Genomic DNA, 16,050 nt, shown 5'->3' with positions numbered 1-16,050 from the left:
ATGCATTAAAACGCGGAAGTAGTCTAACCGTTTCAATGTAATGCAAAATCATACGGTAACCGTATCATACGTTTACTAGTAGCCAGAGCTTATGTATAGTACTGTGGGGTAAGGCTGTTAGCATATAACGTTACTGTTTAATATAGGGTACGGTTATATATTTGTTTAATACGTAATCATACGGTAATTATTTTCATATCATACGGTACCAAATAGCTGGATCTCGTACAGTACTGTAAGATGGATACCGTTAGCACATGATATCAAAATTGCCCAATACATAGGATACGGATACGTATTTCCTTAGATATTCTATATTTACTAACAAATGGGACAATAAAAGAGAACGAAAACAAGAACTATATTACTTTTACTTATACTATATTCACTAAAATATCAGCAATATGGATATCCGTATACTTCCAATTCAACGACACATTATGTTTATAATACGCACATTAATTATCGTAACTTAACAATGATATAAATTAACACTATATTGTAACCTGTTATACATATAGCCTATTCCAATTGCAGGAAGCTATATAACCTATAACCATAGCAACTGTAAAAAAACAAGCTTTTTTTATACAGTTACATTCGAAGATGGGCATTTTACCCATAGCTGCAACATATATGGTATATTTTATATCTCTATATGACTATATATGATTAAAAGTTCATGTACATTTAAAAGATACTATAAGACATAGTACGGTTTATTACATCACAGTGTACTACATTACTAAGCAACGCCAAGCTAGGCGATACAATAGTATCAGGGTTCACAATGCCGTAGTTTAAAGTTACAATACAAGAGAGCAAAGCTTGAATGAATATGCACGTCAACTTTAAGTGTATGAAACAGAATGTTTTATTACGACTGTTGTTACCTCGCCATGCCAGGATAAATAAGTTATTTTATTCATTTACTTCGTACGCGACACATATATTTATTTATAAGTTTTCATATCTTAAAATGTGTGATGTGTAGTAATGAACTAAATCTTTCCTAAGTCCCAAGTCTTTGACAAGCACCTCGCCCATCTAGAGTACAATCCCACTGAATTTCCTTGTTTTATTAGCGCTGTAACTGTTTGTTTTGCTAACACATGTACATTTATAGCTAATTGATGGGTGAGGTGCATAAAGAAACATATTCGTTGAATTTATATTTATTGAAATCAAAAACGGCGAGGTCTTAGTTGCACAACGTATATGGGTGACGGGCAATTGTAAACACTTAACAACCTATGCGATAAATTAACATAGAATTCTATAGGTTTATGATGTTTGATGAATTGAATAGTTTTGTACATAAGATTTTGGCGAGAAAGAGCAAAGATTTGAGTGTAATGAAAGTAAGCTAAGTTGTTTTATGCACAAATCGGTTCAGTATGACTCATATCCTCTACATGATTCGCTTTCATATAATATGCTATGGTTTCAGCTGGTTAAAATATCTAAGCAGTTGTTACAGCATTAAAGTTGTCTTATAACCTGGTCAACACTTGAAAGTCGAGAAATGATGGCTTATACATATACAGGATTCGTTTTGATCGAACACATTGATGCAGAATTTAATTGCTAGAGACGCTCCCTTTATTTCGAACAGCAATTGCTGTGTTTTCAAGCGGTCTCCGATGCGAGTGCCATGAAGTGGCGGCATACCACTGGTTGCATTCAAAAGCATCGATTAACTCGAACATATATCTTCGCTCTTTAGTTTGGACAAGCAATACATGGGACTTGCTTGGGTCAATACTTATGCGTTCGCCTCTAACTTGTATAGAACCTCTACAATCGGCGTCTTCCTTCTCGCTTTTAAACCATGATAAGATCCCATCCGCATGGAGCCTTAAATATCTATCTTCCATCACGTTTTTGCCACCGCTTAGTTTTTTACAAAAACCTTTTAAAAACACGTTGAATGAATGAATGTAACATACTTATCTTCGCATGACGGGGCAACAACAGTTGTTAAAACACGGGTGTTCTGTTTCATACACCTTGTGCTCGCTTATTACGAGTTACCACGTATATAACTTGTTTATCCTAGCATGACGGGCATCGACAGTCGATATACCACAGAAGTTCTGTTTCATACATCCCGTGCCCGCTTATGAGCTACCAAGTTCGTAACTTAATATATTTTCACATTGGCGGGGAAACGACGGTTGTTATAACACGAATGTTCTGTTTCATACATCCCGTGCCCGTTTTTGGTTGATTTTTGTTTATGTTTTTAAACGTAAATGCCATAAGCAAAGATAGTATATTAGTGAAAGCCTCAATTTCCATAACTTACCTTCAGCGGTCGGCGCCACTAAGCAGTATCTCGATATAGTTAGCACCCAATGGTACGCCCTTGATTCTGACTGCGCTCTGAATATCCGGATCCCGGTTTTACTCTCGAGCCGAATTATTCGCTTTGCTTGAACGGAGACAAATGACTCCGATAGTGGCACCACAACGCCTGTGTCCTCGCGTTCTTCTCTCAGCGTGAAGAAACGTAAAGTTCCATCGCTGACTTCAACGTATTTCTTAGACCATGACTGCGACTTCAATGGCGCCGTGTGGTCACCTATTGGGATGGGCGAGTTTAATACGTGATATAATGCATGTGATGAATGTAACTTGTGGTTCCTACGTGACGAGCGTTGTAATAACACGGAGGTTCTAAGACAAACACCTCGTGCTCGACTTCAGTTGTACAAAAACTGTTATTATCATGAAAGCGTGGAAATGCAGACGATATGTACAGTTTTACTGCATGCAATTTATGTATAAATAACTGTTAAGCTAGATCTAACACCCATATTGATTTTTGCAACGCGGTATTAAGTCGCAATCAATGTGTCAGTTATAATTTATAACGGTCCCAGTAAATACGACTGGCAATAAATACAAATGAACGCTAATGTGTATTCGCCTTGGTTGTTTGCGGAGCCTGAGTTTGGTGTATGCCGTGCAAATATAAATATTCGCATAGAGTAAACTTATAAGTGAAATTTAGCACCAGACTGTTTGTTACTGTTTGCAAAATTACAGTTGATGTCGTACACCATTAATTTGTAACATCCTGTTATTACAAAATGCGTTTGAATGGTGGGGTTCATTAAGTAACATATGAATGAACAGTTGTGTTTGTCCTTGCGTGACTGCAAAACAATATTCGTTATAACACGGGTGTTTGCTTTAATCACCTTGTGCCCGCTTATGAGTTATACCACGCATGTAACTTTGTGGATGATTATTAGTTTTTGATTAGTTTCACAAAAAAAAAGAATTCTTCTCACGACTTGGTTTATCTATGTTATAGGAAATAAAAATAAACACTCCTTTATGAGACTCACCCGTGCTTTTTTCAAGGTAACCGCTCATAAAAGGAAAGGGAACGGAAGGAACGTATTTAGCTGGGTAGGGGGGCGGCATTGATACATTGGAGCTCTGTGGAAAAGTGACAGTTATTTGTAACTTGTATATCCTCACATGGAAGGAAAAGATAGTCGTTATAACACGGGTGTTGTGTTTCATACACCTCGTGCTCCATTACGAGTCACCACGTATGTAACTTGTATATATGATTATATTTATACATTTTTTATCATTTACTCTTATTATACTCATAGACTATAGTTCTCACAATCTCGGAAAATATATTAATATACATCACATACAATACATCACCAGTGCATGTATATAATATAAATACAACCAAACAAATACATACGGATCTTGGTGGGTTAGGCTCTCTTGCTGTTGGTAAAACTTTAGGAGCAGAAGGGGGGTGAAAGGATGGTGGACTAGGAGCTGGTGCTAAGCGTTCCATTGGCTGAAAATTTCGTTGTATAGTTTCAAAAAAGCAATTTTTTTCTACTCAGACATAAGATAAACTAATAAAAACGCTAAAATTTTCGCCTTCTTTCACTTTTTAAAATGAAGTGTTATAAGGTATATCGACTAGAATAATTTTTAGTATAATTTCGATTAAAACGTTTTTTTTTCTACGCACACCTAAAAACTATACAATATGCGCTACTGTTTGTAAAAATCAAACCGTTTTCTTTTACATTATCATACACTTCACTAATAAGAAAGCTACACTGTACGCTACTGCTTGCAAACAGAACTGAAAGCGCAAAAGAAACTCGTTAACTGCATTTGCTTTCCAATGTAAATAACAAAGTTCAATTCTTGTGATTTCTATACTGCCTGGAGTTCGAAATGATGTTATTTATGTCGTAATAATGTCAATGAGTTCTGCGAAGTGAAACTAGTTGACGGAGTTTGTTTTTCAATGTTTGCTTTTAACTTGTCGGGTTAATACAGGTCCGTTTGCTTTGGCGCAATTGCTGTTAAGTCAGTTCAAATGCAGAGCTTTGAATTAGTGCCTCTTAGTTGTATTGGCATTATAACAATGCCAATATAGCAGTATGGGGTAAGATGGTACTGTTGGCATACAATATCCCATATTTCCCAACCGTGTTTTTTTTACAATCACAACGCTATTTTACAGTCGTGAGGCTACGGTTATACAATTATTTAAAAATATGCAATACAGTTTCACTATGTTTTACCTAGACGATTTCCTTATAAACTGCATTGGTGCTAATGCTAAAGTAAAAAATCCTTTCGTTGTGTCATCTGACCGCTAAACGTAACCACTAACCCTCTATATATAACCCTAATAACTAAACCTAACCACCAACCTCTAACACTCTCCACCAGCGTAATATATGTAACGTACTGGCGGATTTTTTACTATAGTGTAAATAGTAGGGTGGGGGAAGATGGGACACCTTTTAAATCTATTTTCTCGTCCCATTTGGTAGTAAACAAACAATATTAAAAATGTATCAAACCGCATCCCCACGACTCCAGTAGATCGTTGTTAATTGTTTAAAACACGATCAGGATATTCGGGTATTTTTTCTTACTAAAGGTCCCGTCTTCATCCGCTTCCTAAGGTGTCCCGCCTTACCTCTTCCCAAGGTGTCCCGTCTTTTCCCTTACTAAGGTGTCACGTCTTTTCCCTTACTAAGGTGTCACGTCTTACCCCTTCCTAAGGTGTCCCGTCTTACCCCTTCCCAAGGTGTCCCGCCTTACCTCTTTCCAAGGTGTCCCGCCTTACCTCTTTCCAAGGTTTCCCGTCTAACCCCTTTCCAAGGTGTCCCGCCTTACCCCTTCCCAAGGTGTACCGTCTTACCCCTTCCCATGATGTCCCGTCTTTTCCCTTACTAAGGTGTCACGTCTTACCCCTTCCTAAGGTGTCCCGTCTTACCCCTTCCCAAGGTGTCCCGCCTTACCTCTTTCCAAGGTGTCCCGCCTTACCTCTTTCCAAGGTTTCCCGTCTAACCCCTTTCCAAGGTGTCCCGTCTTACCTCTTCCCAAGGTGTCCCGTCTTACCCCTTCCCATGATGTCCCGTCTTTTCCCTTACTAAGGTGTCACGTCTTACCCCTTCCTAAGGTGTCCCGTCTTACCCCTTCCCAAGGTGTCCCGCCTTACCTCTTTCCAAGGTGTCCCGCCTTACCTCTTTCCAAGGTTTCCCGTCTAACCCCTTTCCAAGGTGTCCCGCCTTACCCCTTCCCAAGGTGTACCGTCTTACCCCTTTCCAAGGTGTACCGTCTTACCCCTTTCCAAGGTGTACCGTCTTACCCCTTTCCAAGGTGTACCGTCTTACCCCTTTCTAAGGTGTACCGTCTTACCCCTTTCTAAGGTGTACCGTCTTACCCCTTCCTAAGGTATCAGTCTCCCCCTTCCTATTATATTAAAAAGTCAATGAGGGTAATATAGTTACCTGGGGTACTTCTATGTTTGAATACGCATTCGGTGCGTAAGGTGGCGGGCGACGTTCGTCCATTATTGCCTACAATACAGTTATAAAAACCTAAAAATGCAAAAATTGCACAACTGTGAAAAACAAAGTATAAATAAAAAAAATTACAACGTTTGCATTTTACATGGATATGCCAAAGCATAAAATAACTTGCAATACAGTCTACAAATGTCTTTTGCAAAAATGCATTACAACTATATATTAAAAACACAAGCAAAAAAATATTTAAAATTTAAACGTTTAACTATTGCGCGGCTACAATATCCAATCAATAACGATAAAGAAATCGTACAAAACAATTAAATACATGCAAAAAAACATTTTTTAAATTGTCGTTTAAAAATTACAATTCAACAAATTTAATAATTTAGAACGGTTTCATTATTACTAGTAACATTGCAAAACGAATACTGTATACCAGTTCACGCATCTGCATATAAACGCTTGTTTTTGATGCTAGTTCGTTGTATGGTCCTACACAGTGTAAACCTTACACTCTAAAGGTATACTTCTATACGGTCTGTTAGCGAACCGTAGATTTTCAGCTTCATTTCACAAGAAAAAAGCCCGGTATTTTCACGCACGGATATTTGCTGTTGACCTTTATATAGGTAATTTTAATACAGTAACTCGTGTGCCTTTTTGGCAATATTTGTTTTTATTTAACGACTATACTTGTGCTTTACCCCGGTTTATATATATATACAGTAGGGTGGGGGAAGACGGTACACCTTTTAACTCCTATTTTCTCGCCCCGTTTAGCAGTAATTAAAGAACATAAAAGAAATTTTTAAACTATATGCCCACGACTCCCATTGACCGTTAGTAATTGTTTAAAACACGATCAGGATATTTAAATAGTATATTATATGCTAAAGGTGTCCTTTCTTCCCCCACCCTACTATATAGGTCAAGCATAATGTTTTAATGAGTGAATGTAATTTATTTATCCTCGCGTGGCCGGAACACAACAGTCGTCACAACACGAGTGCTCTGTGTCTTACTCTTCATGTCCGCTTACAGGTTACCACGTATGTAACTTATTTATCCTCGCAAGGCGGGGCAATGACAGTAGTTATAACATGGGCGTTTTGTTTCATACACCTTGTGACCACTTGCAAGTCACCTAATACGTAACTTTGTGAGTAACTGTTTTTCTGTTTGCCTAACAATTTAGAAAACCATTAGTGACCACTGACTTAATGCTAAGTAATAATAAGTAATGTTTATTATTACTTAGCATATTACTTAGCATAAAAATTGTAGCAAGTTTAGTAGCTACCATTTATGTTTATGGCAAACTTTATATAAATGGAATTTAGTCCAAACAGGACCACCACACTTTCATTCTTTAAAGTTTAAAATACCTACCGCGTGGTGGCAGCATAGAGTTAACGCTGTTTAAATCGCGAAAATGAAAAACACTCGACACAATTCATTGGATTTGCTTTTTGGTCGTTACGTATTTTCGAGCACTTGGTCTTGACTGTTATTTCGTTACGAGAATCGTCCAACTTCATGAACACTCGATCAGGACCAGATTTACGGAATCAATTACAGTTAAATGTCCATAAATAAATCCTACTTTGTAACGTAATGCCGCACTATCTTGATCATATATATATACCTTATGTAATGTCCTTATGATTAAGTGTCTAGATAAGCAGTTTTGACTTCGCTGACCTAAAAGTGACCAATACATCGAAAAGATTGATTCAAACGTTTGAAGTTGCCGCTGCCGCTATTTTAGAAACTCCCATATATTTCCCAAGAGATATATTTTAAGTTGGAAGCTAAAGGTTTATGGATAACTTAAATCAGTCGTAAACCATGTTTTCGAACAGAGCTTATAACAAAACAATGTATATAGTAGGGTGGGGGAAGATGGGACACCTTTAGCACAGATTACCCAGATAACCTTATCGTGTTTTAAACAATTAACAACGGTCTAGGAAAGTTATGAGGACATAGTTTCATATTTCTTTGAATGTTCTTTGTTTACTACTAAATGGGACGAGAAAATATAGTTAAAAAATGTCCCATCTTCCCCCATCCTACTGTACATGCTTTATACCATTGCATTGAGAAATACATTATATTTCCTGTTATAAAATTACGTTTTCCTAAACGTAATACACAAATACAAGTGTTTCTATAGTCATAACACATAAGTTGTATTTGAACGCTGTAGTATACGAGCTAATATTACAATATACAGATGTGCGAGGATTACACGAACATTATCCATATTATTACACATTACTTAGTATATGCACTATATAAATCTTGTACGTACATTGCACATATTTCAAAACAATTGACACCATTTCAGCACAGCACGTTTATTTTTATTTTCATTTTTATTTTTTTCTATCCATGCGCTTTAGTATAAATGGTCTAATCGCCACAAACCATTCGATTTCGACAGCGATTTACGGGCCTTGCTTTGGCCCTGATTACTTAATTGGCTTGCCGCGTTTTGAGCAACTTTTTGCAGTCGGTGTATGGCAGTTGTTAGCTGTAGAATACAGTATTACTTTAAATATATGAGAATTTAAGCTGAATATAAACGGTAACATAGTGATGAAATATACATGAACTACGATGTATACTGCAATACGAGGTAATACATTATTATCATGTTATTTCTAAAGGTAGGACATACCTTTATAAATGTGTATTTAGAATATAGGAATACTAGTCTTACTCTTAGTGTATTGTTGTATGCAAAGACTGTGTGTTTGTACGTTGTAAGTCTGCTGTCGTTTCTGCTAGCGTGTATGCTGTGTAGTTACTGATAATGCTTTAGTTACGAAACCTGCCTGTTTTATCTAGAGCTGGTTTTTTAAATTCAAGTTAGTTCCAATTCGTGTGTTAATTGACCTTGGCGCATATACTTTGGCTTTAACATTGTAGCATTCATACCTGCACTTTTAAATATTGCTGTCGTTTCTGTTAGTACATTATATAGTATTTTTTTCAGTTAAAAAACTTGCCTGTTATATTTAGGGCGATACGTTTTATCTATGTTAAGTTATAATGCGTGTGGAAACTGCCCATAATTAGTGCATTGGTTTATCACTTAGTAGCACACTATATGTTTTGCGTGCTGCGATAAATTATAGTAATTTCATAATTTCTGTAGTTCAAAAATAAATCTATGACTTATGGGTTAGGTATATGCAAGCGGAAATACATTTATACAAAACAAATAACGCTACAATGCCTATTAGATAAAACCTCTAACCAAAATGACGTGGTAAGCTGTTTAGTTCACGCCACTTGACTTTGTTTATTTTCGTTCCGTTTAAGCTTGCACTAATTTGTTGTATATGTTACCGCATGGCTAGCCATAGGTCACAGGTTACCCGTTACCGATATAGGGTTACATTTTGTTATATGCTAAAGGTGTCCTTTCTTCCCCCACCCTACTATAAAGGTCCAGCATAATGTTTTAATGAGTGAATGTAATTTATTTATCCTCGCGTGGCCGGAAAACAATAGTCGAAATATCGTTTTGGTTTAAAATTGGATGTTTACTACGGTTTTCAGTTAGTACTGGGGGGGGGGGCTGTTTTGCATGTAGTAAGGTACCTTTGCACAAAATATTTTATATTTCCTTATCGTATTTTAAAGTGGGATTCGTGAGAATTCGGTTTTATAATTCCTTGAATGTGCTTTGTTTATTACCAAATGGAACGAGAAAATAGAGCTAAAAGGTGTCCCATCTTCCCCACCCTACTAGAGCAATTTAAAACACCCTGTTCACACTTTTAACCAAGCATAAAAAATGGACGATTTTTTACCAATTTCTTGCCTCCTAAACCAGCACTTCCATTCATCCATTCAGTGGATTTTGGGCGCAGAATCTATCTCCGTGTATTAAGTAGATAATCATAGCGTTTTCGGAAATTGGTTTAGTTATCCTGTGTTATGGCTTGAAATCGGAACCAAAATCGTTTTACATTCGTTGATCTATTCAGTGGATTTTGGGCGCAGAATCTATCTCCGTTTATTAAGTAGATAATCATAGTTTTTCGGAAATTGCTTTGGTTATCTTGTATTAAGCCTTGAAATCGGAACTAACATCGTTTTTCGTTTCCTTAATTTAAATTGGCGTTTACCACTTCAAATCTAATCTTCGCTATCGCATACAAAAATAAAACATATAGTAGGGTGGGAGAAGATGGGACACCTTTTTATTCTATTTTTTTCGTTCCATTTGGTAGTAAACAAATTACATTCAAAGAATTAGAAAACCGTATTCTCACGACTCTATAGACCGTTGTTAATTGTTTAAAACACGACCAGAACATCTAGATCTTATGTGCTAAAGTCCCGTCTTACCCCACCCTACTATATGTATTGTGACTTGATTAATATATTAACTGCCCTCACAGTGTTGGGGAATAACGTTTGTGTTTTTAATCTACATAACATTTAATTAACCTTTTCACGTTTACGTTTAAAAGTCTTATTAGCAATCCTTATCGTCAAATACATTTACTCTAGCCCATTAAGTTTACGCAAGAGACAAACTAAAATATGACGTCACGGAATAGAAACACCATTTAAAACAAATAATTTCCACAGGGCTGCGTATACAAATCAATTTCGACTAAAAATTTAGTGCAAATATAATTATAATACCATAGTAATTATGACACTGTAAATTGTAATAAATACAACTTCCATGTGACTGTATATGTTTATTTTATACATTATTTATACAACTTGATAATTTCTTCACGCCTTACCATTGAGTCTTAACAATGGAATTATTAAGCACTTGTTTTTGCTTGGTTGGCACTTTAAACTTGATTTTTAAATTGGCAGTTTAAACTTAATTAATTGGTTACGTGCGTAAACGTTGCTTGAGACTTCATTCTGACGTAAAGAGACTTGTATTTGCGTAGCTACGCAGGCTTTTAATTTTAAAACTGTATCCTTACAACTCCCATGGACCGTTGTAAACTGTAAAATACGATCAGAATATTTGGACATTATTTGCTACAGGTGTTCCGTCCTTCCCACTCACTTTTATGAAGTGGGTTAACTGTATATATTCGAATTAAATGTACGACGCGCTCTTAAAGGTTCCAAACAATAAAGTAAAACAGAACACCTGTAACGACTGTTGTTGCACAGCGACGCAATGATAAATAAATTACATTCATTTTATCGTCCATTTATTCTTGCAAGTTTAACTAAGCATTTAGTAGAAAGTAGTTAAATGCAAATTATGTGTGAGGGGATTGCTGTAGAGTGTAGACCGTCGCGCCTGTGTTACAAAGGAAAAAGGAAACCATACGTCGGGTGACGGACGACAGGGTAAACAATACATAGCTCAAACTTGTAACCACGTATGCTATGGATAACATTGGAGACTATAAAGTGGTTAGCATTACGAGATGCGGTATGTTGTAAAATGTAAATGGATTACATCATTGTGCGTGGGCGTAATACCAATACAACACTCCGGGGGTATAAGTGACATACATTAGTGATGTATTTAATAAAACAATCTTTTTTAAAGAGAATTGGCCAACTCTGGCCTAAATCCCAGGTCCCATGACTTGCCTCACTGTAGGGCCTCACCCATATAGAATAGAATGAGCATATACAATGTTGAGGTAATGAACCAATTCTGGCCCAAGTCCCAGATACCATGGCGTGCCACGCTGTAAAACCTAGAACCAACACAAGGTTATTTTAGAGTCGTGAGGATACAGTTATATAATTTTGTAAATACCCGTTGTTTAATTACTACCAAATGGGTTGATGAATTAGAATAAAACTTGGGCCATCTTACCCCAGTCTACTATACATAATGTACCTTCTTACCCCAACCTACTATGCATACAGGTCTACCGTAGTTGTTTTTAGTTATCTCAAAAACTCATGGAATCTGCCATACGAGTTCACGCAACAAATATCCGGCTCTCTTTACCGATTGCGCCATGGTGTACCGCTTCTACAAACTGTAGGGAAAATACCGGGTTTAGAAAAGCGGTGCGGCACCTGGTTTCGGCCCTGGTTGTGTAGTACGCGATGACGTAAGCAATACTCGAGTCTCGCTATACGTATACTACAAAGCCCATGGCCCGTACACAAAGCGTCATTAAAGACCATTGAAAACGAGTTTATCTATTCTTAAATGATGATTTTGGTTAAATTCAGCTTGTGCGCTACAATAAATAAATGTAAGTAGTTATAAAAGAGCAATATCTAAGGGACTAACCACATCATTCAAGACTAACCAAATTGTCGTTCCTTTTTACCTAAATAAACATCTTAATTCAGTAAAGAAATATCCACTACAATAAACAAATAGGTGCTTTTTTAGAGATAAATAAAAAAGCGGTTACGTGTTTCTTGATGGAGTCTTGGGTTATTTAAGCAAAGCAGTTTACACCTCAATAAATGAAGACAAGTTCTTGCTTGAAACTAATCCAAACATCTCGTGATCCAACAACCTATCGTGGGATAATACACAATGACGTCACGGATTGTGTGTCCCTTGTTTTACGAAGCGGCTTTTGCCCTTTATGTGTATGTGTTGCTATTGCCAGGTCAGCTTACATACACTTGTATACTCCATTGTTTTTGCGCTGGTAAGGTCCCTTCAGTGCATTTGAATGGTGATTTTAATGCGCTGACGTAGATGCTATATTTTGTGGCATTGTGGATGACAAACAAAGCGGGGAATTTTTTAAACGGTTTATTGTCACATAAATAGCACAAAAGTAAACGAACGAAAGATGGTTTATTTTACACTTAAAAAGAACTTTTATTCCATTGCGGTCACGTTGAACTTAAGGATTAATGCTAAAAACGGTTACAGTAAAAAATATCACTTAGACACAAAATGCTGAAATCTGTACAAGATTCATGCTGTACAAAACGATAAAATTAGTTCTTTAATTTAGCCCCATAAAAAGAAACTGCATTTATAATGTATGCATATCATTAAAACGAGCATTTTTGCGCTCTTTTTAAAAGGGTGCAATTATAGATTTATTATTATTTATATATAGTAGGTTGGGGGAAGTTGGGACACCTTTTCTTTTTACTTTCTCGTCCCGTTTGATAGTAAACAAAGAAAAATTGAAGAGTTATAAAACCGTATCACCACGACTATTAAGACCGTTGTTAATTCTTTAAAACACGATCAGGTTATTTGGACTGTATGTGCTAAAGGTGTCCCGTCTTCCCCCACCCGACCATATGACATTTATGGGGGCAAAATAAGGAACAAATACAACAGCTTTGCCTGCAAAGCTGCTCCAAAACGAAGCTATAAAACAAAGCGCGTTAGTACAATGTAAGGCAGTGTGTTAACTGTTATTTGAAGCACGAAATACGATCTTTCATCCCTGGCTGGCCAGTTCAAAAGTGTCGTTATATATCAACAGGTTTTTGGTGCAGTATACCTTGCATAGCCGGAATATCCTGACGTAATGCAGATGTCACAAAGGCTTTTGTCACGTCAGCAAATTTGGTTGGCGCTGCTACGGAGCATAGAGTGCATGAAATCCGGTCGGAAGGCGTAACGTAATTTTTGACTTATTTTGTTCATGACTTGGTCTTTGTTGATGTATAGGCGCAGGGCACGGGACATCTTCTGATACGTCATCACTTTTTGGTTTCTTTTTTTTAGACCCCATTCTTCAGCGAGTATCTCTTTTGTCTCGGAGATGAACTGTAAAAAAACATATGTCAAAATGAAAAACACTGACTTGATAATGGTAAAATCGTCATTCCAGCGAATAGCTTATGAAAAGAGATTATAATGGCCCGGGTTCGACGCTCACAAAAAATTTGTCCAATATTTTGTTTTGCGTTCGAGGCTCGACGCTGCAACCAATGTGGCGGCGTATAAAATTATTAATACCAATGTAAATTTCGACAGGATTAAAATTACATCATTTTTTAAAAAGTACTTTCAAAAATATACGCCGTTTCATACTGTATTTAAAATCTCCCCGTTTAATTTAGAACGCTGTTATAGTCTTTATGTTTAGGGCATTGAACTCTGCACAACGCCGCGTGGGCGAAGGTTATGTATTCTGTTTACACACCAAAATGCGTGGGCGTTGAAAAGGGGGTTTTTGCTATGCAAATATGTGTGTACTTAACTACCTAGCACTGTTGTGGCGGTACAGCGTCTAGCTACAACCACACGCGTTTTGTTTGCCGGGAAACCTATTAAAACCTGGTGAAGCGTCACATGCTTGCTCTGTGTGTTTGTCGCGCTCGCTCGGCTACGCTTGTATGTTGTTTAACAATAAAGCAGACTGAATTTAATACCAACCAAAGTTGTAACATAGTGTAGTACCAAAATGTGTACCACAAACTTTGCAATGTTTGGTAGCAAGTTTGCACCAAAATCTTGTTCCAAAATTTGTTGCATTGTATAGTACCAAAGTTTTTCCCAAAGTTTGTATAGTGTTTAGTAGCGCTTACCTCAAATATACCTCTTGGTCTGTCCACCCAACGTATTTTGTCTCCGTATTTATCCGGGCATTCCAAGGCATTGTATAGAAACTCAGAAAGTATCGGTTGCCTTCGCTTTCTCCTGCCTGAATGAATATATGTAAATTGTATTGTCCTCTTATGTGCTCTGTTGTTTATATAGCTATGGAAGCTACTTGTTTTAAAGGTGATAATGTAGTTTTGTGGGTATTGCTTTTAGCAGGTTTCTGGTGAATGCTTTTTAAAGCCACCATCACTTTGTTGGTGTTACTACTTTTGTTGGTTTTGCTTTTTATTTCCTATTTTTATATGTATTGCTTTCAAATAGCCACTAATTTTGTAGGTATATCTTTAGTAAGTAGTTTTATGTGTATTGCACTTTAATCGTTAGTTTTATTGGTATTGCTTACCATTTCGGCGAACCGTTGGAGTTTTCTGCTGTGTTTGACCATTAGCAGCGTTCTGTACCATGCACAGCTCGTTCCCTGGACTCTGGTTTGTGCTGTCAACATCAGAAATTTGTTGGCTGACAACATTTAACGGGGACTCGCAATACGAGCTCGGGCTCGGGCATTCGTCGTCTGAGACCTCTAGCAAGCTGATATCGCTGTCGGAGAAGTAGGACGAACATGTTTCGGTACCGTACCCACACCAAGTGCTGTCTTGTTGCTGGTTAACGGCAGCGTAGGTTGTGGTAACCGGGTATGAAGTCGTGAAACTCCCGTTTGACGTAAGTAGTGGATCTGTGTGTGTTGTAAGAACGTCTTGAGGGTTCAGCATATTATGGTCGATTTCTGCCACATAGTTCATGCTCTGGTTGTTGTATTGTTGGTTGTATATGTCGTACCCCTGGTCCACAGGTTGTAGGCTTGCAAATTCAGCGCTGTCGTCCATGGAGTATAGACCATTGTCGCTATGGAAGGTTGGCTGTAGTTTGCTGATGTCAGCAAATTCTGAGTAAGAAGCAAGATTTTCTGCGACCATCATGGTGAAGGCTGAATGTCAGTGTTTGCATGTAAATTATAAGAACGAGTTACAAAAACGCTTTATCTAAAAAAACAGAAATGCTGCATTAAACCACTATAATAGCGTAACGGCTAAGTCAGACCTAAACACCGAATTCCCAGAAGCGACTCACCATAGCATTTCACTTATAAATACTAAGTCGTTACTAAACTTAGTTCTGGTGATTCAAAGCTAACACGATCCTATTTGACCGCGCACTTGTGAGGACAACCGCTTATGCGCTCTCTTTTGATACCTCTGCCTTTTTCCTTTCGAAGGGAACTGAAACGGGGAAGCACCGTTAGGTTAGTTTCGAACCTTACCAGACGATAATATTGAACCGTAATATTTGGGACGCATGGCCGAAAATCGTTCGCTGCATTTCCTGTACTTGCGGCAATGAGTGTACAACATTATTTTTATCGACTTAAACCTATATTCCTCTGACATTTAATCATATACAGTTAGAAAAAGTAAAGTGAGTGCATTGGCTCGCTAGTTTTATAATACCAGTAAAATATTTGGATACAATTGCATATACGCTTTCACATTTATTGATTAAAAACAAAATGCAAACAGTTAAGAAAGTAAAATAGGTGAATTGCATCGGTAGTTTTCAAGTACCTGTAACTTATTTCGGTACAATTACGTACATTTACACGCGATACACATTTTTTGGTTAAAAAGAACAAACATGTTGAAACAGCCAATAATGTCGTAATATACTTAA

The 16,050-nt window shown here is 37.2% G+C and overlaps 3 protein-coding genes across 3 annotated transcripts in view; 1 reads left to right on the top strand and 2 right to left on the bottom strand.

The window, feature by feature from the left end:
* Positions 1 to 16,050, top strand: part of LOC149735063 (uncharacterized) — a 46,355-nt gene that overhangs the window by 15,836 nt on the left and 14,469 nt on the right. The window lies entirely within an intron of this gene.
* Positions 1,160 to 5,916, bottom strand: LOC149735066 (uncharacterized). The gene is made up of 5 exons (XM_089879836.1): positions 5,802 to 5,916; positions 3,734 to 3,835; positions 3,357 to 3,450; positions 2,309 to 2,584; positions 1,160 to 1,912 (listed from the first exon to the last, which is right to left on the bottom strand). Exons 1-5 carry the CDS (start codon positions 5,862 to 5,864, stop codon positions 1,581 to 1,583), a joined length of 867 nt encoding a protein of 288 aa, XP_089735962.1. The 5' UTR covers positions 5,865 to 5,916; the 3' UTR covers positions 1,160 to 1,580.
* On the bottom strand, positions 12,546 to 15,426 carry LOC149735065 (uncharacterized). The gene is made up of 3 exons (XM_089879834.1): positions 14,726 to 15,426; positions 14,307 to 14,422; positions 12,546 to 13,542 (listed from the first exon to the last, which is right to left on the bottom strand). The coding sequence occupies exons 1-3, from the start codon at positions 15,300 to 15,302 to the stop codon at positions 13,330 to 13,332; spliced, it is 906 nt and encodes a 301-aa protein (XP_089735960.1). The 5' UTR covers positions 15,303 to 15,426; the 3' UTR covers positions 12,546 to 13,329.

This window comes from Ciona robusta, chromosome 6 (assembly GCF_009617815.1).
Source record: "Ciona robusta chromosome 6, ASM961781v2".
Classification (NCBI taxonomy): Eukaryota; Metazoa; Chordata; class Ascidiacea; order Phlebobranchia; family Cionidae; genus Ciona; species Ciona robusta.
This window is presented reverse-complemented; position numbering and strand designations above follow the sequence as displayed.

Bases quoted from the DNA above. Each gene is read 5' to 3' on its own strand.
- LOC149735066 (XM_089879836.1), bottom strand. From the start codon at position 5,864: ATGGACGAACGTCGCCCGCCACCTTACGCACCGAATGCGTATTCAAAC. The intron at 3,451-3,733 runs GTATGTATTTGT...ACTTTTCCACAG, and splicing joins AGCCTAACCCACCAAGATCC to AGCTCCAATGTATCAATGCC. The intron at 2,585-3,356 runs GTGAGTCTCATA...CCATCCCAATAG, and splicing joins TTACCTTGAAAAAAGCACGG to GTGACCACACGGCGCCATTG.
- LOC149735065 (XM_089879834.1), bottom strand. From the start codon at position 15,302: ATGATGGTCGCAGAAAATCTTGCTTCTTACTCAGAATTTGCTGACATC. The intron at 14,423-14,725 runs GTAAGCAATACC...ATATTCATTCAG, and splicing joins TCCAACGGTTCGCCGAAATG to GCAGGAGAAAGCGAAGGCAA. The intron at 13,543-14,306 runs GTAAGCGCTACT...GTTTTTTTACAG, and splicing joins GACCAAGAGGTATATTTGAG to TTCATCTCCGAGACAAAAGA.